This window comes from Contarinia nasturtii, unplaced genomic scaffold (genome assembly GCF_009176525.2).
Source record: "Contarinia nasturtii isolate CC-2019 unplaced genomic scaffold, AAFC_CNas_1.1 Cnas_scaffold_1240, whole genome shotgun sequence".
Lineage (NCBI taxonomy): Eukaryota > Metazoa > Arthropoda > Insecta > Diptera > Cecidomyiidae > Contarinia > Contarinia nasturtii.
This window is the reverse complement of record NW_022198581.1, coordinates 3614940-3639189: the sequence shown is the minus strand read 5'-3', so window position 1 is coordinate 3639189 and position 24250 is coordinate 3614940. Positions and strand designations below refer to the sequence as shown.

The 24250-nt window shown below is 32.0% G+C and overlaps 4 protein-coding genes and 1 long non-coding RNA gene across 5 annotated transcripts; 4 read left to right on the top strand and 1 right to left on the bottom strand.

Annotated features, from left to right (window-relative positions):
- Positions 1-7739: 7739 nt before the first annotated feature.
- LOC116345075 lies at positions 7740-10940 on the bottom strand. The gene is made up of 2 exons (XM_031774122.1): positions 10913-10940; positions 7740-8323 (listed from the first exon to the last, which is right to left on the bottom strand). The coding sequence occupies exons 1-2, from the start codon at positions 10938-10940 to the stop codon at positions 7740-7742; spliced, it is 612 nt and encodes a 203-aa protein (XP_031629982.1).
- Positions 10941-12220: 1280 nt separating this feature from the next.
- LOC116345367 (glycine-rich protein 5-like) lies at positions 12221-13020 on the top strand. The gene is made up of 4 exons (XM_031774663.1): positions 12221-12356; positions 12442-12508; positions 12567-12608; positions 12713-13020. The coding sequence occupies exons 1-4, from the start codon at positions 12345-12347 to the stop codon at positions 12883-12885; spliced, it is 294 nt and encodes a 97-aa protein (XP_031630523.1). The 5' UTR covers positions 12221-12344; the 3' UTR covers positions 12886-13020.
- A 3251-nt stretch (positions 13021-16271) lies between these two features.
- Positions 16272-17110, top strand: LOC116345318 (neuropeptide-like protein 31). The gene is made up of 4 exons (XM_031774574.1): positions 16272-16405; positions 16555-16639; positions 16777-16833; positions 16903-17110. Exons 1-4 carry the CDS (start codon positions 16394-16396, stop codon positions 17022-17024), a joined length of 276 nt encoding a protein of 91 aa, XP_031630434.1. The 5' UTR covers positions 16272-16393; the 3' UTR covers positions 17025-17110.
- Positions 17111-20320: 3210 nt separating this feature from the next.
- Positions 20321-21121, top strand: LOC116345244 (histidine-rich glycoprotein-like). The gene is made up of 2 exons (XM_031774462.1): positions 20321-20467; positions 20562-21121. The coding sequence occupies exons 1-2, from the start codon at positions 20456-20458 to the stop codon at positions 21000-21002; spliced, it is 453 nt and encodes a 150-aa protein (XP_031630322.1). The 5' UTR covers positions 20321-20455; the 3' UTR covers positions 21003-21121.
- A 510-nt stretch (positions 21122-21631) lies between these two features.
- On the top strand, positions 21632-24250 carry LOC116345316. The gene is made up of 3 exons (XR_004201495.1): positions 21632-21687; positions 24083-24131; positions 24210-24250. It is a non-coding gene; the product is annotated as an uncharacterized LOC116345316 (long non-coding RNA).

Genomic DNA, 24250 nt, shown 5'->3' with positions numbered 1-24250 from the left:
ATTACTCAATAAAAAGAGGAAGTCCACATTCTTGTCTTTTTGTCTTTACTTCCAGCATTTTTATCATATAGATATTATGCAACAATTGTACTAAATACAAATCAAAGTATCAACGTATGTTGAGTCATACATAGAACATAAACAATAGTTCCATAAAAAAAATCCCTAGAATCGACAATTCGTCATACGGTTATGTTGAAGTTCAAATGCAATGCGCATTATACAATGCGCGCCAATTTACATGCGATGTTATACTTATATATTCTCAATAAAACATAACAATATTAAAGTCCATGCAAGTGTAATGAATCAATTTTGTGTCGAACGCAATTTTAAGAGAAAAAAATTTCTCTTCCCGCAACAAATACTTTGACAGAAGTTTTTTTTGTACACTTTATTTTTAAGCTTTTGTCTTCATTTTTTTTATATCTGAATCTTGATATATTTACAATTCTAAAACGGTTAACGTTTCGAGAAAAAGAGAGCATGAAATTCGGAATATGATCGCAAGCACGAGGCTGATATTATTTATGTATTCATCTTTTGAAGGCTATGATCAAAATGAAACGGAATTTTTTTTTAAATGCAGCTCAATAAATAGCAATTTAAATTACTAGTTCTATTTAAAACCCATCCGAATAAAAGACATTTGAAAGCCATGTGCTCGCCATTTCACGTGAAAACTGCAACATTTTATTGTGTATGTGTATTGTGCGAAAAGTGCCGTAATTAATCTGGCAATTAATATAAAATTTAAAACGAAAAAGGGTAGATTATACCACGTGCGCATAATTTTCTATGTACTCTCTTTTGGAACAATGTTGCTGCTATTTCACCCACTTTTATCAAGAATATTTATTTTCTTTTTGTATTATATTGTTGACATTCACGTGAAGCCCCTCTAAATCTTCGGTTATGCTTTGCAACTTGAAATGAGCGATACGCATCGGTAAATAGAGAGAGAGAGAGGGGGTATCTATTATATTATGTCAGCTAATTACTTTTTATTATGTAATTCAAGACAATGTTTGTAACCAGTGAAATAAAGCGCTTATCTATTAAAGTGTCTAGTCGTCTAATATATCGATGTAATATAACTTCTAGCGGTCGTTTAATGCCAATATAGAAAGTTTCAATTTCAAATGCTATCCATGCTTGTCTTCAGCATTTGTTTTGCCCAAAAACTTTTTTTCCAGGAATATGCAAAAAGGAAGGAATTCAACGTGTGTGGTACATAAATTAGTGAATTCGAAGAATTTACAAAGTGTTTTGCGTCACAAAAGAGTACAACGTTAAATTTATATTTATTGAAGACGGTAACAAAGTGATAGTTAAAAAGAGTGCAAACGCCTTTTTGGCGGTATTATCACGTTTCACACACATAATGGATGTTTTCATTAACCCATTGTATATCTATAAATATATACAATTTAGAATAAAAATGGTGTTTTTGAGCGCGTATAATTCGGAAATAAACTTGAATTTGCATCAAAGTTGTCGATGATAAAAGTTCAACCGATTTGCGACGTTTAGTTTTTCTTGTATTTATTTTTTTTATATTCAATGCGGAATTTTATCCATGAGACTAATAATTATCATGTCAAAAGCCATATTTTGTACTACGCGCATACATATTCTGAATTCCGTCGATTTGTGTTCAGTTTACGGGCGTGTATATTTTGTACTTGGTCGAATGATAGCTGAATGATTGTCATTATTTTGTTTGTGCATAACAATGCGACGAATTCCAAAATATTCAACGTTTGTGTAATTTCCAATCGTTCGCTTCGACGAACAAGAATAACAACAAAAGCTGTCGACATTGCTATGTCTTCTCCTCTCTCTCTTTCTCTCTCTGTGTGTGTCGTTCTGCGTGTTTTATATTCCATATTCGGTAATATTGCAATGCTATCGCTTTGCAAAGAGTTATTCGAAGTGAATATATCGCATGCGGTGCGATTGTGTTTGTGAAGAATGTGAGAGTGTAAATTGTACACAGAGAGATGATATGGGAAATCCCCGAATGGATTGGCGCTCTCAATTTTGTTATTCTTCGAAAATATACATCCGTGCGCGTTCAATTATTTGAAACTATGTCGTTGAACCAAACAACATTGGCAAAAAAGAGATAAGAGAGTGAATTTTTTTGTAAACTCTCTTTCGCCTTTTTGCTCTTTCACACATTTCTCATATATGAACCTGTTAATGTGCGTGATTCATCGGCGCGCTTGTTCTTATACGTCATCGTGGCATTCTCGGTTTTCAATGAAATCCAATATGAAGTAGTAAATAGCCATTCACGAGAAAACCCAACTTAAATCTCGTTTCTCGTCGTTCGATTTCTGTAGACTGAGAAAAAAAAATTGAAACTATGTCCACATAATAAAACGTTTAAAAACGAAAGCGACTGTGTTTTGCGTCATCGAAACTGATATTTTCGTCATTGATCTTTCATGCAGCGCCTCCCAAATGATAATTAAACGTCATCGAAATCGTTTCGGCTCATTACCAAAATCGGACATAAAAACTTGTTCTCGCCGTCAAAATCTTATCGCCACATGATGCCAGTTATACGTATAGATAGATGAACTATTTTTTGTTGTTGCTGATTTCTATTATATCGATTATCGACCTATTCAAAATAGCAAATTCTAAACTGGATTCTCAGAATCGTTTCACACAAATTAGTTTGATATATAAATACTGTGAATGAACGCTGTTTTTATAGCTAGCAGTGCGCGGCTCTTGCACCCTTATGATACCGATAAAGAGGTAAACACTTTAGCCGCTATCAAACACTCACACATTTATCATATTTATTTGGTTGACCTTCCTCGTGTAACGCTTTTTTATTCGTTATCACCATGATATTCATCAAATATTTATTGGTTAAAACACAAAAACTGTCTAGTCATCTGTATCTCGTTGTTTGTTTTTTTTTTTTATTGATGCAAAATGATTTAAAAAAATGTGTGTTCATATGCAATCGAGATTTAAGCGATTGTAACATTTTAGTTTTTGTATATCATCGTTAATTTCATGAACTTATTTCGACGTGTGTGGACTGTTGTGCAAGTTGGTCACATTTCTTGTCTATAGTCTCAATACGTGATTTATCGCACATATGTCCATTGAACGTCCCATTTCTCTTTCTTTTTCGTGGAAACAAGCCCATGAAATTGTACGATCAAAGCATATTAAAATCTGTACACCGTAGACATACATTTTTTTGACATGCATGACGATACAAAGTCCATGCGAATAATAGAGAATAAAAAAGAGGTGTAAATGGGTAAAAATTTAATTCGCATGATTAAGTATATACATTGTGTGGTATGTGTGTCGAATTGAAAATGTCAACACAAATGATCCGAAAAAAATGAACGGTTAAAAGATGACACTAATAGCAGTTTCAATTAACAACGGGCTGTCGATAATGTGTTTTAGAACACTTTTGCTAAATTAGATTAGATAAGAAAGGTTCGATTGATTTTAGTTTGCTAAAGTCGTCGTTTTGTTACTATACGGCAGTGTATTCCATTTGACCCAAGAAACCGATCCGTTATGAAAACGAAAGCGACAAACATTTCATGAATTCAGGCTTTTATTAAATTCATAAAACGAATATCATCAATTCTTTGAAACTGTTTTTCTTTTTCTCCTGTCAATCGACACCGTGGCGTTTTTTATGTTGTTCAATGCCCGCCGTTTTATATTTTAATAGGCTGCATTTAAAAAATATTGTGAATCGAACAAATTTAGCACATGTTGATCACTATCAATTGCATGAATTGAGATTTCATTTCAATTCGATTCCATATTCGTTGCTGACTTATTATTTAATTGATTTATTCGCCTTGATCGTGAACATGTTGGATTTGAATGAAAATGGGAAGAAAAACTAAGCCATATAATTTGCATCTAATCATATACATATGTAATGACTGTAGCAGTGACATTGAATAATTTTTATCTGGTTTCCTTTACTTTGAAGTAAAAAAAATATATGGTGTGCTCGTGCACCATACGTGCGGTACTTATGCATTTACGTGTAAAAGTAGACAGAGAATTATCGTTCAAAAGGGAAAAGAGATCGAATTGTAAATGATAGTAATTGAATTGTTTTTCTTTTGGGCGAACAACGAAAAAAAATTCCATTCAGGCGCGCATCAACAAAATTCCAAAATGCAGATGAATGGAAAATTTAACTGGAAAATACAAAACAAAATTTTGTTTGTTTACGTCGATAACTAAATTGTTGTCGTCGCCTGTTTCAAGCCAAACAAAAATACTATCGAATAGTTCGTGACCCATTACATGCATTCTTGTATATCATCTAGATGTATGGGGTTTTTTTTCTCAGTGAAATTCACACCGATAACTAAATTAGAGGGAAAATTCTTTCCTTTTTTTCTCAATTCACAATTAATAAACAAGAGACAATTGGCAAATAGATAACGGTGACGATTTTTGTTCTCCGGACAACCTTTGAACACAACGCAGCCACAACGACTTCATCGGCGTGTGTACGATAAACAAAATCTATAGAAACAAAAATATTTAGCCGTAATATATAGATAGACATGGGGAAAAAAGGCGATAAAAATCATTGAACAAAATATTTATATGACCTGTCGATGAGAATGAGGTATTGACGACACACGCGGCAGTCGATCTCATTGAAATACATAGCAAACAAGAATCTTGCACCACACTTTAAAACTTCTTGTTTTCTATTCTGTTTTTGTTTTTTTATATTTGCTGTAAACATGTGCGTACATGACATATAATTAGTCGTGGATACTTGAACAGGAACAAAACAAGCATATAATGACTTTTCGAAAAGTCTCTTTTTCGCTAATTTAATGAAGGCATTCTTTTTTTGTTTGATAAAAATAAAATAAATAGAGTTCTTGAGAAAAATACACAAGTTTATCTTTGTTAAATCAGTTTATGGCCTTTCTTCCCGGAACAATACTACAATCTATATATATATATATAATAAATGTTTAGCTATGTTTATAGACTGAGATAAGGTGAAAGTGGTCTAAGAATGACAATTTAGATTTTCTTTGGCTTATCTTTTATCGGCTAAATCTATTGGTCATTATTGTTTGTGTTTTATGCCGTATTTAACGTCCACATCGTTGTTGAAGAGATAATAAAAAAAGTTGTTTATTTTGAAAAATTGAAATTCATAAAAAGGTTTATTTTTCACACGATTTGAGTAATTAGTTTTATTTGTCAAGTATCGAACTTGAATGTGTGCGATAACATGTTCGGCGTTTCGCCTTTGTTAACTTTAGCCCTTTCAACGATATTTTACCTTAAAAACTGGAAATGCTTTTTTTACAAATTTGAAATTTGTTTTTATTGTTTAAAAAAAACATTTGCGTTTCAGACCCATTTCCAAATCAACTGGTCTGATAAGGATTTCTGTTTCGTCTTTTCTTTTGCATTTTGTTTTCTCTCTTGTCAATCTCTTCTTCTTGCCCTCTTGCCCATATGCACACTTTATGTGATTCTTCGTATATTATGTCAATTGTATATGGTAATTCGCAAAGTTTAAATTGAACGCTCTAGAATGAAAACAACGTACTGAATGGTTGTTCTATCAAAGCGGAAAACAGCGTTTTTTTAACATAGATTTGTTGTTGTAATACGCCGTGTTCCGCTTTGATATAACAACCATTCTGTACGTTGTTTTTATTCTAGAGCGTTCAATTCTAAATAATAACAAGAAACAAACACTTTTTGCGTATGTAAAGTGTTTTGAAAAAGTGAAATAATGTGATTTTTTAGAGAATGGCTGTTGTTGTAAAGTGATTTAAAATCAAACATCTCCACACACAGAGAACAACGGTTATCAGTATTTTTTCGACGAATTTTTGCATAAATAATTCCCAGAACGAAGAATAAAAAGAAATAATTTTTTGTAAAAGGCGTCAGTGGTCGATAAGCAGTTTATTTAGTTGGAATGTCCCCCAATTGAATTACACGTAGATGAGAGAGTCAAAGCAATGATGCAAAGTACAATGAAGATAATAAAAATGAAAACTAATACACAGTTCAAGCCCGCATCCAATATGTATGTTATGCTTGATTGCGTCAAATGTATGCATTCAATCACGTGGTCACCAAATTATTCAAAATTCCATAAATGGAAAACGATCTGCATGGCACGTAGCATTTAGATGACCTCTCTGCTTGAAATATGTATCCAGTTCCAGTGAGTGTGAACGTAGGCATGTCCAACATGGATGAATGTCTGAAAATCGTGGTGCCAACGATTTCATTCGAGGTTTACCTTTACATAGTTTAATGATCTGTTGTATTGTTTCACCACATAAAAGTATCAAGGTTGTGCGAGCCAAAAATTGAAAAGAAATCAATGAAAATTTTCGCACTCAAAGTAGCGAAAGTATACCTAGGAAAACAGTTATTTTTTGTTTGTTTTGTTCAGAAAAAAGATAATTTGTCATCTTTTGGTTTTTGTTAAATTTTATTTAAAATCATTTTTTTCTTTTAACAATTGAACATTTTTCTAAAAATATTTTTACAAAAGGGAAAAAAATATCAATTATGTAATACCAAAAATAATTGTTACATTTCAAGTAATATTACTACAGATTTGCCTAAATGTTAAATCTTACTTTCACTGTATACTTTTCTTGTACATTCTCTGTATTCGTTTTGTTTCTATCTTGGTAGTGATTGTACATGTTCACACATGAATTTGCTGTGTGAAAATATTTGAAGAATTTTTATTTTTGTAAAACGTGTGCATGATATTGAAATTTTTTTAGCACACGTACAATCGTAACGTGTGCGGCAACGTTAGCAACGGCCTAATTTTGCTCTTTTTTTCATTTCTACTTTTCGTTTGACGTTCGTTAGTATGTCAACAATATATATGATGACACAAGCTATAAGAGCTTTAGCTATAAACATGTTTGAACATGATCACTTGCGCTAGACGCAGGTTGCGATAGTTGCTGTTTCATTTTTACAATTGTTTATGTTTTTTATTACCGTTATTATTTCAAAAATGAATTTTTTTTCTTCTATTTCTTTTTGCTCAAAATATTCGCCATATATTCTTTCTATAATTATATCATTTGACAAAATAACTGGTTTTTTTAAGTAACAATATCATTTTATATGTTATATATATCTTATGCATATATTGGTGTGTATAGATGTTGACACTTCGTTGTCTTACGAGCGAAGACTAACTTTTCGTATATTGTTTGGCTTGCGTTAATCAACCGCCGTTGGATGGATGGTTCGATGGTCGAAAGTGTTGCGAAGCAGCTGATGCAATCCATTCGATGGATGGTTTAAATTGGTGGTGTATGCGAAACCGGTGTATTTTAACGCACACACTCAATTACAATTTATCGTTGGTTCTATTTATCGGTTACTTATCAATAGAATATATCCAATTCATGGCCTCTTTTTACGATCTTATTGGGCCGGACACCAAAAAAAAAACTATCCAAATAAATTAAATGTCTTTTTCATTTTAAATTGTTTATTGTCCTTATCGTCGATAGCACTTTAGATTAACGCGTCCCATTTGACAACGCGCATTCTCTAATTTCACAATTTGTCGTTGTTCCTGCATGTTCTTATACATTTTTTTCACGATCCATGTTATGCGAATAAAGTATATTATTCACTAATTGAAAGCGTTGATTTTTGCACTTTGTCAATTCACAAAATTGAAAACTGGATGTTCACTCGTCCGGCAAACGAATAATTGGCTTATGTTGTGCATCCCAATAGTCTTCGCAATGGTCGATTAGTCTTTCTTCCAAATCGAAGAATTTCAATTTTAACGGTTGATTATTGTCTGGAGATTCATGCTTGAAACGTTGCATTAACACGCAGTTTTCCAATTTTGGTGCCCCAACAATCGTTGACAATTTTTCCATGTCGTCGACTTTAATGGTATAGATACCATTTTCATAGCAAAAGGCTTCGAGTAAAATGACTTGCATGTGTGCTGCACTATCACCTGGTGACGGTTGTGCCAATATACAAAACATTGTATCTTCTGGATCATTTGATAGGGTTTTTATAGCCTGCGTTAAGCCAACAATAAGACGATCCTGTTGTTTGGCATTTCGCAAGGCGTTGCTTGTGATGCATCCAATTCCGTTGGTCATTTTGTTAATTTCAATATTTGTTTCTGGTTTTTTAACGGAAAACAACAAATTCGGTTGTTCTTGTGGTGATGTTCCTTTTAAAATATTTGCGTAGGTTAGTTCTGGGCTGTTGTTGCTACTGCTTGAAGCCACTGTTTCAATCACTTTAACACCTTTGTTTGACAATTTTTCGCACAGTTTTTCGTAACAATTTCCTTTGTTTTCGTTTTTGGCACTAATTTTCACTCCAAAATAATTTGTTTGTTTTCTTTTCTTCACAAAATTTACTTGCTGTTGAGTGATTTATTTAAAATAACGCAATGTTGTGAAATTCAAAACACCGCTTTCTCGTAATGTACTCGCCTACTGGTATGAGTGAGTAAGTGGGGAACTACAAAGTCAATGTTATAAAAAATATATATATTAAACGTACGCTGTACTAAGAGTGATGTGCTTGTTTTGACTTGAAATGTTTGAATGAATCGTATACGGTTCGGGTATGCAGTACTTATATACCAAATGTGCCCCACTTCAATTTTCCATTCGTATATATAAGGAGAATATGCCGAATGCAACGAAGCTCCGTTTGCTAGCATAAATTACAGCACTTCGTGCAAAACGAGTTCACCAGCCGGTCGCACGTATAGTAACAACACACGATGTCTGTTAATGAACAGCCGATACCCATACCAAAGCAGCAAAATTCAGAGAACACATGTTAATTATTTAAACGAAATCCATTATCATTCAGCGTATTTTTTCTGTTTGGGGAATTTTTCGCCATTTCGGAATAATGTTTGTGAGTATTTTGTTGTTGTTTTTTTTTCTTTCTATAATTTCGTTTGCCTGGTTTTGCCTGTGATGCTTTTTTTTCTCCTCTCCTCTATTGCGCGTGTATTTCTGTAGAAAAATTTGGCGGCTATTTGTTTTGGTTTTTTTGTGCACTTGGCTCGTCACAGTTTATTCCCTCGTGGATTTTTTATGAATTGTAAATTTATATTATTCGGTACTTTTCATATGGTAATTCCATTAAACCAGCTACACTACCTTTGGATTATGATTTGTTTTCGTTCTCCTTCAATTTATCAGTTATTTCGTTAGAAGTGCATTGTACGTAAGGTTCATCAGAACAACGCACAAAATAACTGATTACCGTCTGTTTTTGGCCCGAATATTACCCGATTACGACTGTATATTTTGTCGCATCGATTAAATGCTCTTAATGAGTCAAATGGGTCTGTTTGTGCCTTCATATACATTTCTAAGAAAAAAATACATGATCCATTCTTATCAATATTCAATTTCGTACGAACGTTTACATATTCCCTTGCTACATTCATTTCCTCGAAAATCCTTTATTTTCACATTTGACTTTCTACCAAAAAATAATGTTTGTTTACAAATTCTCATGCTCTAGAAAAAAGATAGAATTCCCCACAATCTGGTGCTCATTATTTTTTCGGCGATTTACCTCAACATGTTTCATTGAAACCTCTCAACATGATATTTCGACGAAATGATCATACCAATTGGTAGTCATAGAACGAAAGCATTAATATATTGAAAATTAAGTAAAACACCATTAAATTTGAGTCAACTAATAAAAAAAAGCATTAATGTTAAACAAATATTAGTTGTGCTATTGGAAATTTTCGCAAATTATTCATATGTATCACACAAAATACATATTGGAATTTCCTATTTTTTAAATCTCCAATTATTGCATACCTTTTTCAATTCACACTTTGATTTTTCTCACAGTGCCTTCGTAATTTGAAGATAATTTTATTAATAAAACATCGTTTTCTAATTGAAACGCCGCAAACATTTTGGTGAAAAAATGTATGAAAATCATCTGAATGGCATTGAACTGTGTGTCAGTATAAGCACTTGGCTTGCAAATAATTAGAGAGTACGATCTTATCACAATTATTATTTTATTGTATGGATTATACTTAATTGGTCACAAATTATATGTTTTCCGTGTCACGTCGTTGTACCTTAGAATTATGGTTTTGTTGCTATTTTTAGAAAAATTCCTATCTAGTTTTTGTTGTATGACCGCCTATTTCAATATTTTAAAAATTGTCAAATAGCAACGAATAAGAGCGACGAAGCAAATTTCATATAACCCGAAGCGCCACACACATGCTAAACTTATCAATGTAGTCTACTTTATTTAATTCCTCGGAATTTTTCAAAATATTTGCTTTTTTTCTATTTTTGTTACTATCGAACAAAATCACACTAGTCTCTTATCTATTTGATTTATTTCATTTAATTATCTGATACGTTCGCTTTAGTGAATGAATGAAAAGTAAATGATTGTGCATTAATTGAGATAGAAAATAAAAAAATGTGCTGCGAGCGCGAAAATGTTAAATTCTTATGCGCCAAAGTGCAATTCCGGCCAATCATCTTTAACCGCAACAACCTTCGTGTCGGATGCCAAATAAGCCAAACAATGTCACTTGATCGAACTGGTTGCTTTGAGCTTTGTTATAGTCGGCACTCGTGCGCGCACGCTCGTATTAAAATAAACATTCGAAAAAGATATCAGGTGAAACGAGCATTAGACGATATGGTAGTTAGAGCTAGACTTAAGTCGACAGTTTGAAAGACAAAAAAAGAAGAAGACAAATCAACGAAAAGACCACATTAATCGCATTTGTCTCCTGTTTATTGATCTTCGAAAATCGATAACTCATTTTTGATTCGCGTAAAGTTTCCAAAGGTGAATCTAAAACAAATGTTTCGCCTACGATGTGACAATGCGCATTCATCAAACATTTTTATCCAGTTTCAGTTCACTTCTTTGCCATCTTTCATAATTAGTTTCGCATAACAAAATCAACTGATTGACCCGAGAGATGACCAAAAGAATTTGTCGTATGATAAACATGTATTTTCGAGACAGTCCATCAAGTACAATCACATCAAATAATTAAATAACAAAATAAAACACAACGCAGTATACAAAAGCAAAACAAACTCAAATTGATTTTCAATGAAAAAGTCATTGAATTCTCGGCGCATTTAAAATCAAAAGCAGTCAATAGCATCTGATAGCAAATCTGGCTTTGTTTGAATATTTGTTTGTTGGCTGCGAGAGTGTCACATGCAATCAACCATTCGCATGTGTTACCATTTGTATTTGTTTTGAATGTGACAAATTATAAACAACAATTCTATGCCTCTCAAATCAAACAACGCTCACACACATTGAGATATCAACGTACTTGGCAATCATATTTTTTTTGTTGTTGTTTTCTGTGATTAGATTATTATATATAACACATAGATTGTTATGTTCGTGGAATTCGGTGTCTTTGTCTCCATGGCCAACAAGGATTATTAAATGAATTCATGTTAAAGGAGTTTATGAATTTATTTATTTTTTGCATCAGACAAATGGAATAGTTTTCAATACGCAATTAAATTAAATGCGAAATACATCAATCAGCTAAGCTGACGAAAGAAAATTTCGCTTCGATTTCATTTCGTAGAACTTTACAACATAGAAAAACCTATCAAATTCAAATGCATATTCAAAATGGTCATTTTGTCAACAGAAGGCGTTCATGTTCACAAAGCTTTTTTCAGTTCAAGTTTACCGGGAGTTATCAAACGAAATATTTGTTTACCTATATTCAGGTGTTTATTCTATTCACGTTGGTATTATAATTATATATTTCAATAGTGTAGTTGTAATAGATTTTAAAATAGATTTAAATTGAATTTACGGGACCATTTATTAATTTATTCGAGGAAACAATTGTTTGATATTCAACGTCATGAATTAGCCGTAAAAAATCTGAAAATGTTAATGACACACCACACTTATATATTATAATAAGAATAATATATTAAATTCTTTAAATTTACTTGCACAATATGTTGAACTTAAATGCTTGTTTAACCATGTGGAAAATTGATATTTATTGTGAGTTTTCACGTAATTTTATTGATAAGTAATATTATTATTTTTCTTATTGACATTCGATCTATCTATAAATTACTTGAACGAGGACCTAAAATCACGCTGTAATGGAATTTTATTAAAATATTTCTGTCTAGCATGCCAACAGTATAAAAGTGATTGAAATGTCAACAATTGTATCATTTCCAATTTAATTCTTGGACAAATCAAAGGGGCTACAAAATCTAACGTAAAAATTCATTCAACCAATTGAAATGAAAAAATCAGTGGGTTAAAAAAAAAAAAAATTAATTGTGATAAATACTAACATTTATTTCTATTTATTTTCCTGCGATTTCGGACAACAAAAAGATGCTTTTGTTATTCGTTTTAACAGTCTGTTCCGGTTTAACATTTGCTCATGCAAGACCTCAATTGAGTAATTTTTTTGATAAAATTTATTGTGCATTCACTATCTAACATACATGAAATTTCAGATAACGGTGTTGGTGGAGGTGCGGGTGTCGGTGGAAATGCAGGTGTGTCTTTTCAGATTTTATGTTTTTATTTTATCGTCTTTTTTGTGAGCAAAAATTGCATGGCATTACAATAATAAATAAATATTTGGGATTGTCAACGGCAGGATTTAGCATAGGTGGAAATGCAGGCTTTGGTGGAAATGCAGGCAGTGGCATTGGTGGAGGTGGAGGTGGTGCTGGTGCTGGTGCTGGCGCAGGTGCGAATGCTGGTTTCAGTGTGGGTGCAAACGCTGGAGGTGGATTCGGCGGTGGAGTTAGAGGAGGCGGTGGTTATTAAAGTGATCTTAAAACAGATGTGAAATTGAGTTTCTGGAATCGATAAAGCTTTTGAAATCTTTCTCTTTCGTTTGATATACAATCTTGTCTTTTAAAAGCATATTAAATAAATGCTATATCGAAAGATTGAAATCAATTTTTTGCATTTGGAGATGTGTATCAATTTATTTGAAAACTATATTACGGTGATTCATATTTTGATTTAACACAACGAAAATTAAAAAAAAATTGCCTCCATTTAGGAGTTTCTTGCGCTCATCTCTCGCACCAAAGTTAAGTACATTTCCACTCGATTTTATTGAATGAATGTACATATTTTGAATATTATTTGAATAAATTTTCAATATTAAATTATTGGTTATACATTAACTGACGAAACGTCTTATCACCTGACTTATATTGATTAATCACGCCAGCTATAAATGTATAATGAATTGGGTCGGTATGTTTGAGTTTGAGATATCAATACATAAACAGCTCAGCTTAAGTTCAAGGTGATCGTTATGCATTTGGCAAAAAGTCGCACCAATATCGACTATCAACTACTTTCACGCTTCACAGTATGCCTGTGCATTTGCTTCATTTTTTGTTTGTTTGTTGTGTATTCTCCTCTCCGCATTTTGTTGCTGCACTCGAAAGAAAAAAATCTTTTATAAATATTGTTAAAAAACCGTATCACGTTAAACAGTCTTTGACCTCGCGGGACAAATTCAAAAGATGTACGTTGTACAATTTGATTGTATTAAGTTTTTTATAATGCGTAACTGAATTTTCATTATCTTTCCCGTTGCCAGAAGAGAAAAAACAATAAATTCTTAAACTTTTTTCTGAAGTAAGTGCATGATTTGAAAACGAATTGATAATTTTTGCCTTTAAACTTCACCTTTATTCTACTAATCAGTATTATAGTGAACTAATTAAAAGGAAAAAAAAAACATAAGTTAAATATATATAACTGGACTTTGTGTATTCTGTTTTATTTGTAGGTTATTGATCAATTTCAAATATGTTTCTTTGTCCTTTGTATAAATTAAGATAAAATTTTAAATGCTTTTGAAAATCATATATAAACTTTTGAAGAATATTTTCGAGTAGTTAAGGATGAATCAAACCACATGTTCAAAATAGTCCACACAGTGTTGATTGGAAAGATTTTGGCCTCAAGTGGAAATAAAAATAATATGTGGATCTTACGCCAACTTTTGAAGTACGATTTTTGAGCATTTTGTTTGCATCAGGCCTCTAAAATGTAAAATCTTGGCGGATATCATTCCATATCCATAACAAGTGGCTTGTCAAAACCGTTTGGTTTCTATTCTTAATATTCTTAACCAAACGCACGAAAAAATGTTGTTATATTTTTGCTGCGATGATAAGAAACAATAATTTTTTCACCTTGCGTAGATAGGGATGAGCATACTCAAACGAATAAATTTTCAGAACATCAACACGCGATAACAATCGAAAAAAAATGATGAAACTACTGAATATTGCGCGGTTCGCTTAAATTCATGATTAATTAAACGTTTTGAAACTCAAAAAATGTTTGAAATCATTTTTTTCTATGACATCAGAACTATAGTTCGCAGAACTCAACCGGGAGATTTATTACGGAAACGAATTATTTAAATATGCATTTAGACATAATGTGATTTACTTCGGCCTAATATTCGGGTTTTCCATGCGCGTCGTTTTGTTGAAAAAAAAAAACAATAGATTTGACGATTAGAATTGAACGATCGTTCAAACTAAAATTATTTGAGTATAAAATTTAAAGCAAATTTATTATTTTATTTGGCTCTGTCTTTACTAGCGTTTTTCATTTTGATCGTTTTCGACAAGCACCACTAAAAATACACGTTCTTCGTTGAATAAACGGATTGTTTAGTTTTGTTATTGCAGAGAAAGGGCGGACCGGGGAGTGAAAAAAATGCCAATTTTATTTATTGCAACAATGATTTGTCCAGGATGTTTATGCAATTGGTAAATTTGGCAAGCGATTGAATTGAATTAAAGAAGATGAATGACAATGAATGATGAATGATTTTAATAAAAGTCATTCATGAATTATTGCATACAATGCAATAAATTCACATAAAAACCACTTTTACTCCAATAACAACAATAACTTGTACTCCCTTCAAAATAAATAAATAATAGTTTACTCAATCAGTATGAAGTGCGCATTGATTTCAACACTCATTTCTGTAATTATAAGGAACAGAGCTGCGTATGCACAAAAATGGTAAACAATATATAGATAAATGCAACTGTTGTGACCAACAACAACCAATTTTAAGAATGATATTCTGAAAATGTCACTGTTTACAAACGAAAGCACCATTTGGTTGGTGTAAACAAACTTGTATTTCCGTTGAACGGACGCCGTTGACTTCGTGGTCATTATGGTTTTTTACCACACTCGCTCACAAGACAATCACATTCTGAACATCATTTTGTGTATGACGGCTTTGACAATCCCAGTTGAGCTCGGATGTAACAATCATTTTATAGCGTCATCTTATTGACAACACAATTTCGAGGGGAATCACCGTTTTTTTTGGTGATCTTGTGCCAAGTTAAACAAGATTACTTGGTTGATTTTGTTGCTGTTCATGCGTATTTTTTTTAATTCGGATTTCTGGTATCTGTATGATCATATGAGAGACACACCAAACAGAGACGACTGCGTCATTTGATACATTAAATCTATTGTTAATTTAATTTATCAATACAAAACCTCCAGTCGACGTAATATGTTGCTTGTTAATTTTTATTTTAGCAAAAGTCGCAGTTTTAAATACTGATCTGATTAGCTTTCATTAAAAAATGTCTGTCGGAAAGTTTTTTTCCCTTCAAAATGTGGGCTCATTTTATGCACCAAAAAGGCATTAAGTTGACATTAACGCCGTGTTTTCCATGTTCATTTACCGTTGAATCTCTGCTCATTAATACAACCAATATGATGTGTGAGTCAGCAGACACAAGTTTTGATTTTATACAGAGACAATTCAGAGAATTCGTTGATACCGGTCGTCATGGTTGACCGTGTACATGATAAAAGTTGTTGGTTTTGTTTTGATTCTGTTTTGAGCCAGTTGCTATTGTTGTTGGAATTTTTATGTGAATGGTTCCGATGTATAATTAATTATGCTGGTATTTCCATATTTTGGTGTGCAAAAAATGGTTTGTGCGTGTGTCTGTGTCTGTTTTTCGTTTTATTATATAATTTTTTTAGTTTATTTACATCCGATCTGTCATAATATTGGCAAAGAATAAAACCGACGAGAAAGAAGGAGCCACGTAATATACCCCCAATGACATCAAAACAACGCTAATTACGTTTTACCGAATAAAAAAAAATCCACTAGTATAAAAGACTATCGGATCTTCGGTGACAGTATCACTTTTGTTTTGATTCTTAAGCAGTCAAAAACGGTTTTTATACAACTTTTTTTTGTTGAAAAAACAAAATTGTTTCACTAAACGAAAGAAATCCATCAAATAAAATGACAAAATCAGTGAGTTTTTGTTTGTTATTAATTTGAAGTTGGTGTAAAAAAAAGTTTAATTGTGATTTAACTCATTATATTTCAATTCTTTTCTTTTATTCATTTTTATTTGTTCTACCAAAAACATCATTATTGTAAAATTGCACACCAAAAAATAGATGCTATTGTTGTTCGTTTTGATCGCTATTTGTGCGGTTGCGTTTGCAAATCCAACCCCTCAATTTGGGTTCGGAAATCAATACGGTAAGTTATATGTGTCAAAATGTGTCACTTAAATCGAACAAGATGATTAAGACAGACTTACGTTTGTTTGCATGCTTAACAATTTGAAATTCGTTGACTTTCCTAACAAAATATGTTATTACTTTTTTAATTATTAGGTTTTGGAGGAGGTTATCCTGGATACGGGGGTTATCAAAACTTCGGCGGATATGATGGTAAAAAAACTGATCATATTTATTATATTTAGGATATTCAAACGAATGACTTTTTTTTTTCATTTTCAGGAGGATATGGGGGATATGGAGGATATGGAGGATATGGCGGACATGGTGGACATGGTGGATATGGTGGATATGGAGGATATGGAGGAGGTCACCATCATCATGGACACCATCATCATGGATAAAAATGTGCCGAGAGTTAGTTGACCAGAAGATTAGCAATAACATACGTTATAAATTTAATTCAATAAAATCTATTTGTAAAAAGAAAGTTTGACACTATTTTACTTCTTACGTTTGAATCCAACCTGATTTACAGATCAACAGTGCACTCAAGTGTGTCCTTTTTTCCCACCCATAGCATTCCATACCAAAAAAAAACTTTCAAAAACAAAACCACACATTATTCACAAATCTGAAGGCACTATCACATCTCTCAATAGCACGTGTCGAAGCGGTTTTATGAACTTGAACTCTTTTTTTCTGACGTATCGCACAGTAAAGCAGTAAAAAAAATCAGGTTACCGAACGAAATAGATTGGATTTTCCCTTTGTCCGTCACAGCATAGTACCAAACACATACGCATTTAAACCAGACTATCGCATAAAATGTCTCTCACTGTTTTATTCGCTGATTGATCAGAAATGATAAAAAAACCAGCAACAGTGGAAATGATTTACGTAAAAAATCAAATATTTTACTGGTCGATATCAAAAAGTTTCAATTTTGGCATTTCAAAACAAACATTTTTTTCATGAATAGCATGACATGCAGAAAAGAAAATGTAAAACCATGAATATTTTCAACGAACTTGCGGATAAAGCACAGACACCTATTGATGGGATACAATTTAACACTCGATTAACAGGCATTTTGTAGACAAAATTGGTGCATTGGAATGAGCTATTACTAATGGATTCTTTTTTGCATACATTATTCACACTCTTGTATATTTTAATAATTCAATGAAAACAAACAAAAAACATCATTTACGAACAAAAAATGTCACCGCAAAATAAGTGTTGCGAAACGTTTGTGTACGGAAAGGGCATTCAGAACAATAAATATAAATGACGGTTATCAGAATGGAATCAGTTGTGAATCGAATTCGAAAGAATCCACATTTATAAGGGCTTGTCTATTGGATCAATTGGAATTTTTCTCAAACAATTTAGATATTATTCAGATCGTGAACGAAATGTGGAAATTTTTGGTAAGCGCTGTAAAAAGTTATTTGATTAAATGTTAATTCAATTCAATTTCTATGCGTTACAGTTTAATCTAATGGCCATCATAGCGTGTTTGATTATCGGAAATGGGATCAGTTTTCCGGTGGTTGAATCTCAATTATTTTTGATACCAAATCCATCTCTAGCACAAGTTGTTGCACCATATCGTTATCCATACTATCGTATTCACCATCATCATCATGATCATCATTATGGGCATCGTCACATCTTTTTCGGTTGATTGCGTGACGTTTAAAAGGCCTAACAATATGGACCTACGTCAAATGCGATTGAACTCTTTTCAAGAAAAAAACTTAATTTTTGTTTCTATATTTTTTTGTGGTTGTATAAAATATCGTATGAAATAAACATTATAATCAAAATTCAAATTCATTCAACTTTGATTAAACTCGAAGAGCAGTGCACTTTACCGTCAATATTTATTGAGGCACAAACCACAAACCAGCCTCAAACAACAAAATGAACATTATGACAGCGATAAAAGTTCAAGCTCAATAAGGTAAGTGCTGTGATCGACCTAAAAATCGCGTACATTGAAATGATTGCATTAGAGGATTTTGATTTGGTCAAAAGCCGGTTCGCACCAAGCAACCATAACAAACGTTGATTAAGCTAAATGACTTGAAATTTAGAACGCATAGAAACGACAATGGTTTATAGTACATTTATGCACATTGCGCAGTTTTTCGATGTTCTTTGTTTACGAACTGAAATAGTGCTGAAATGAGAACGTCATAATGTATCGTGTTGGGTGGATCTCTTTTTTGTTGTTGTTATTGCTGCTGCTGATGTTCAATGAAATGACTGAACTTGAACTTGCATTAAGCTCATCCAATGATGTCAAGTGTGCGTGACTGTTCGTTTGTGTCGAAATCATTACGAATCATAATCATAACTGAGAGAGTGAAGTTCAAAAGCACTAAAAATAGTATTAAATATAGATATAGAAAACATTATAAATGCAAGAAACACCAATTCGAATGGAAATTTTCAATTTGATTCATTGCGAGAGATCACAAAATCAAATGAACTAGAATGAAATGAAATAGAAGAAGAAGTTCCAGATGGAAATCGTAATTTAAGACAAATAGACTAGGTAGAAAATGCTTAAATTATACGCATGACATAAAAGACACGATGGAATAAAATGTGATATGAGCATAAGCTAATACTTTATTACTTCGATCATTTATTATGGTGATTTTCGAATTCTTGGCCATTGAGACATTACCAAAGACCAAAGGCAATCGCAAAGATGAGATTAATTCGCATTGCATTTGGATCCAGTGTGCTGTGTATGAATTCCAGTTTTAGATTTTTTTTTTAAATAGAACCGCATAAGAATGTTCCGTGTGAGGTATAGCTTTTTTTATTTCTGAGCAAAATTATGCCTATGCCTGAAAAAAAAGTAGATGCATACATCTACATCAATTGTCCTCATTTACAAAATGCTTAGAAATAAAAGAATTATTTTAATGGGATAGTTGAACTCATTCTATTTGTGAGAAAGAAGAGAATGAAAACTCACCGAAAATGAGATCGATTTGTTTTTTTTTTTTTGCATATGTGTGTGCGCGCGGTCAAGTCAATTTGCGATCATCCACTTTAGTTGAATTAGTCGCCTCTTTATCTTATTCCTTTCAATCTTTTAATTCGCATTGGTTGGTGTTGTTTTTTGTGCGATTGCACTAGCGTCATCGGTCGCACATAGATACAGAGCACACATAATATATTCAGGTTTTTATCGATGGTTATGCTTGGATGGTAAAAGTGAATTGCTACATATCACTTTTTATACTTATTTGTGACCGCACTTGTATGTTCAAACTAAATTGAACCGCGTTCAATTGGAAGTCGGCAAATTATGATTTGCTTTAAAGCATCTTTGGGTAAATCCCATGCCACTTTTCATACTTGATTTGATGCGATATACAAGCGAAAAATGCAAATACAAAACGAAATAAGCGATAATCAAATGCAAAGAATATAGATGGTTTAATTGAATAAGTATTTGCGGGTGAGTGAACCTGATGAAAGTGTTCGGTTTAGAGCAAAATAAGCAATTGCACCAGCATTAATGCATATATGTACATTTGATATGTAGATTTAAATTCGCTTAAAAGGAACGAATGAAATGAAAAATGGAGACCATACATTGCAAATGTATACATTTATATAGGCCCGTCATTTGGATGAAATTTTGTATAAAAGAGGAACGCTATCGACAAATCGACATCAGTTGCATTTGAAGCAAACCAAGCAAAGCATTAAAGCACTTCGCTCAATTTGAAGCTAAAACATTGTAAACAAATCGTTGAATTTCACGTGCATTTCATAAAGCAAAGATTAACATTACAACGCAAACATGAAATCAATTGTAAGTATCAGTCAAATCGTTTGTTTTATTATTTGATTACGCATGACTTTGACGAATTCAGAACTGATCTTTTATCTTTTACAAATTATTACAGATTATTTTTGTGTCTTTTTTGGCATTTGTGTCGGCATCACCGATACCAGAGAAATATGGCAAGCAATCATCAGCACTTCACTATCCACCTCATCACGAGGAGCACAAGCCTCATTATGAAGAACACAAACCACACTATGAAGAGCATAAACCCCATTATGAAGAGCATAAACCCCATTATGAAGAGTATAAGCCCCATCATGCGCCACCATCACATCATGAACCAAGTCATCATCACTACGACCAATACAAACCACCATCCCATCATGAAGACTACCACAAGAAACCCGAATATCATACACACCAACCAGAATATCACAAACAACCTGAATACCATGAGAAACCACACCATGATTACAACAAAAAGCCTGAACACCATTTCGAAGAAAGACCACACTATGGTCACGAATCGCACAGTCACAATTATAAACCACATCATTGAGGCGCCATAGAAATTTCACATAAATTTGTCAATTCAACGACATCAGTCACAAACGCATCGGCACTAATTTAATGGGCACATCAAAACAAAAACAATTGAAATCTATTTGAATACCATTTCGATCATTTTTTTTTTGTTGGTTTTTTTGTTGTACTTAAATCATTTTGGAATAAGTGAAATCATTTATATGATAATTATTAAAATTACCTATTTATACATTTAAAATTGAAAAACAACTTAAATAAAATTGAAGAATTTAGATAAAATATAAACTTGGTTTTTATAAAGTATACTGGTTCTATCATGAGATCATTTTATCGAGAAAACGCGTGCATATGTATCAAGCGCCTTAGATGAATATTAATGAAAACAACAGATTCAAAAGAAAAAATAATTTTTCGACCATACCAAATTAAAAATGTTAGTCCATGCGGATATAAACGAATTTGAAATGAACTGGAATATGGCCATTTCAAACCATCATAGCATAATCACTATGGTTATAAATATTCACAATAAATTCTGATTAGAATATACAAAAAAACGGCAATAATTGCTACTCAAGATTCTCTTCTGATTTGGATATTAGGGAGCATTAAGAATTTTCCTACATTTCACAGTATCAATTTCGCTTTCGCAGAGAAACGACTCATAAAAAACCATAAAACTCAAGATGAAATTCTTTGTAAGTATTATTTTGATTTTATTTTTGTTAAAAATTCAGAATATCCAATTTCTCGTTTAGATGACATTATTCGTTGTTATTGTTGCAATTTTCTCAATCGCTTCGGCTCATAACAGTTATGATCATAATAGTGACCGTCAAGGACACGCACAAAAAGTATACGGACAACAAGTACACGGTTCCCCAGTACTCGGTCAACAAGGACATGGAAAACAAGTACACGTACAACAACGTCACAATCAAGTAAGTAATCACACTTTAATCTAATTGCGACTTTTCTCATATAAAAATGATTAGTTCAAACCACAGTGAGTGCAGAAATGAATAAAATTAAAGTAAATTATTGCATTTTTGCTCAGTGTACCTTTTGTTTAGTTTGTATTTGATCAGATCTGCAGAGAAACTGTATTTTACATTATTAGTTCGAAATTCTAATATTAAATTTAAAAAAAAAATGCTCAATCATTTAATACAAAAACCGTAAATACTACATTTATTAAAATATTAGAAAATTGTAAATGTCGCATTATAACGATTAAATTTAACTTTTCAGTTGTTTGATAAATTTTTAAAACCAATTTACCTATTTTTTACAGGCATATGTCCATCACCACTAGAGAAATGTTTGGATGAACATGAAAACATTGTAGTTTATAGAAAAACATCATTGAAAATTTCTCCAATCAATAAATGTGATTAAAAAAAAAAACAATAATTAAAATCACTTAAATCAAACATAATTTATGGTATTTATTCAAATGTCAACTAAAACTCTAAAAATTCAAAATAACCATTTCGTTCATCTAGAAAACACGTCCGAATTTAGTATTAAGTCGCTTAGTACTGTAATTCGATATATAGGAATTCTATTTCTTTTGATACTTTGACACTAGCAAACTCGACTTAAATTGAAAAATGTTAGTCAATGCAGATGTAAACCAATTTGATTTCTATTTAAATATGAATAAAAACCTTAAAATTATCTACAACATTTCTTTGAACAAAAGTTGTGTACAATACATTTTTATTGATCAATATAAAAACTTCCAATGTTTTACGGAAATGTAAGATTGAAATTTCAATTAAGTCCAAATGATGCACACAAGATTGGTTTTATGTTAAAAAAACACTTAACTTTGTCTCTAGCTTTTAGCTCTTGATATTGAATTAAGATTTACTGATTATTTTAGCCGTCAGCTGAAAATGGATTTTTTTTATTTTCTTAGTAGACTTATTGTTCTTTATGGTTCTATTAAAAAAAAAAAAAAAAAAAAAACTTTTTTTATAAATTATTTACATAGTCGGTTCCTTAGTTGCTTTTTAGAACAACATTTTATGAAATGTTTTGTTATTTTGTCACCAAACTTAATGATTGTTAATAAGCTCAACACAGAAGGCCAATCCAAATGTTGTAATTCAAAAACCAACACCGGTTAATATATTTCTCCAGATGAAAGCTTTCAGACTTTAGTTTTATCTTGTCTTCATAGTTTTCGCACTCTTCGCCGGGTTAACATGTAGTTCGAACGATTCTAACAAATTTTAAGACGTCGTCTTTTGAACGTGGATTATCACAGAATACATAGGTATATGAAAAAAATAAATACGTTAACAATGCAGCATATTTATTTAGCGAATAATTTGCATTGTATTGGAAGTACTTAGTTGATGACACAGAACAATCTTTTTTTTAGAAAATTGGCAAAAATGTATATAGAAAAAAATAAGTGGTTGAAAATCATAATTTTTGCGTAAAACGATGTTCTATGGGTCTTTTTTCTCAAAGTGTAAACTTAGTTTTTATTCATTATTAAGACGTACATTGTAACCGACGTCTATGATCGAAATGTTCAATATCTATTGAGTACATATATGCTATGCATGAATTATTGACTGTTTTTGTTTTCGATTCAATAAACAAATGATAACTGCGTCTCAATCATGCACTGACCTTTCTGAAATTTGACTTTGCCATAATTTACCGTTTATCATCATTCACATTTTAAATATTATCAAATTTTGTGAAGCATTTATTGCGACGGATGTTTAGACTACATTTACTCCTATAATCTTTTCCTTCCAAAACTTTGAATAATTAAAAAAAATGGAAATTGCTGATGACGATGATGCATTTACCATTCAAAGCTGATATTGGTATTGTGTCTGAATTTGCAATGAGGTCATTTATAATCACAATGCAGATAATCTCTGTTAAAAGTATAAAAGCATTACGGATTTTCGTAGATTTTATAGTATCAATCTTGCTTTTGCAAAGACAGTACACAAATAAAAAACTCAAGATGAAATTCTTTGTAAGTATTATTTGGATTTTATTTTTGTTCAAAGAATTTGTAGTCTGTTGGAAATAATTGAATATTCAATTTCTCTCGTTTAGATGACATTATTCGTTGCTTTGGTAGCAATTTTCGCAACAGTTTCCACAGGTAAATTTGATAAATTGTATATAATTAATGATTTTAACATCCACCGATTAAATTCGAACATCCACCGATTTAATCCAGGCCATCAACCAGGACACTACCCAGCCCCAGCTCCACCAGCT

Coding starts and splice junctions, on each gene's coding strand:
- LOC116345367 (XM_031774663.1), top strand. Junction 12,509..12,566: donor TCATGCAAGACCTCAATTGA/GTAATTTTTTTG, acceptor ATGAAATTTCAG/ATAACGGTGTTGGTGGAGGT. Junction 12,609..12,712: donor GGGTGTCGGTGGAAATGCAG/GTGTGTCTTTTC, acceptor TGTCAACGGCAG/GATTTAGCATAGGTGGAAAT.
- LOC116345318 (XM_031774574.1), top strand. Junction 16,640..16,776: donor TGGGTTCGGAAATCAATACG/GTAAGTTATATG, acceptor TTTAATTATTAG/GTTTTGGAGGAGGTTATCCT. Junction 16,834..16,902: donor AAACTTCGGCGGATATGATG/GTAAAAAAACTG, acceptor TTTCATTTTCAG/GAGGATATGGGGGATATGGA.
- LOC116345075 (XM_031774122.1), bottom strand. CDS start 10,940: ATGTTTGATGAATGCGCATTGTCACATC. Junction 8,324..10,912: donor TGAATGCGCATTGTCACATC/GTAGGCGAAACA, acceptor TGTCAAACAAAG/GTGTTAAAGTGATTGAAACA.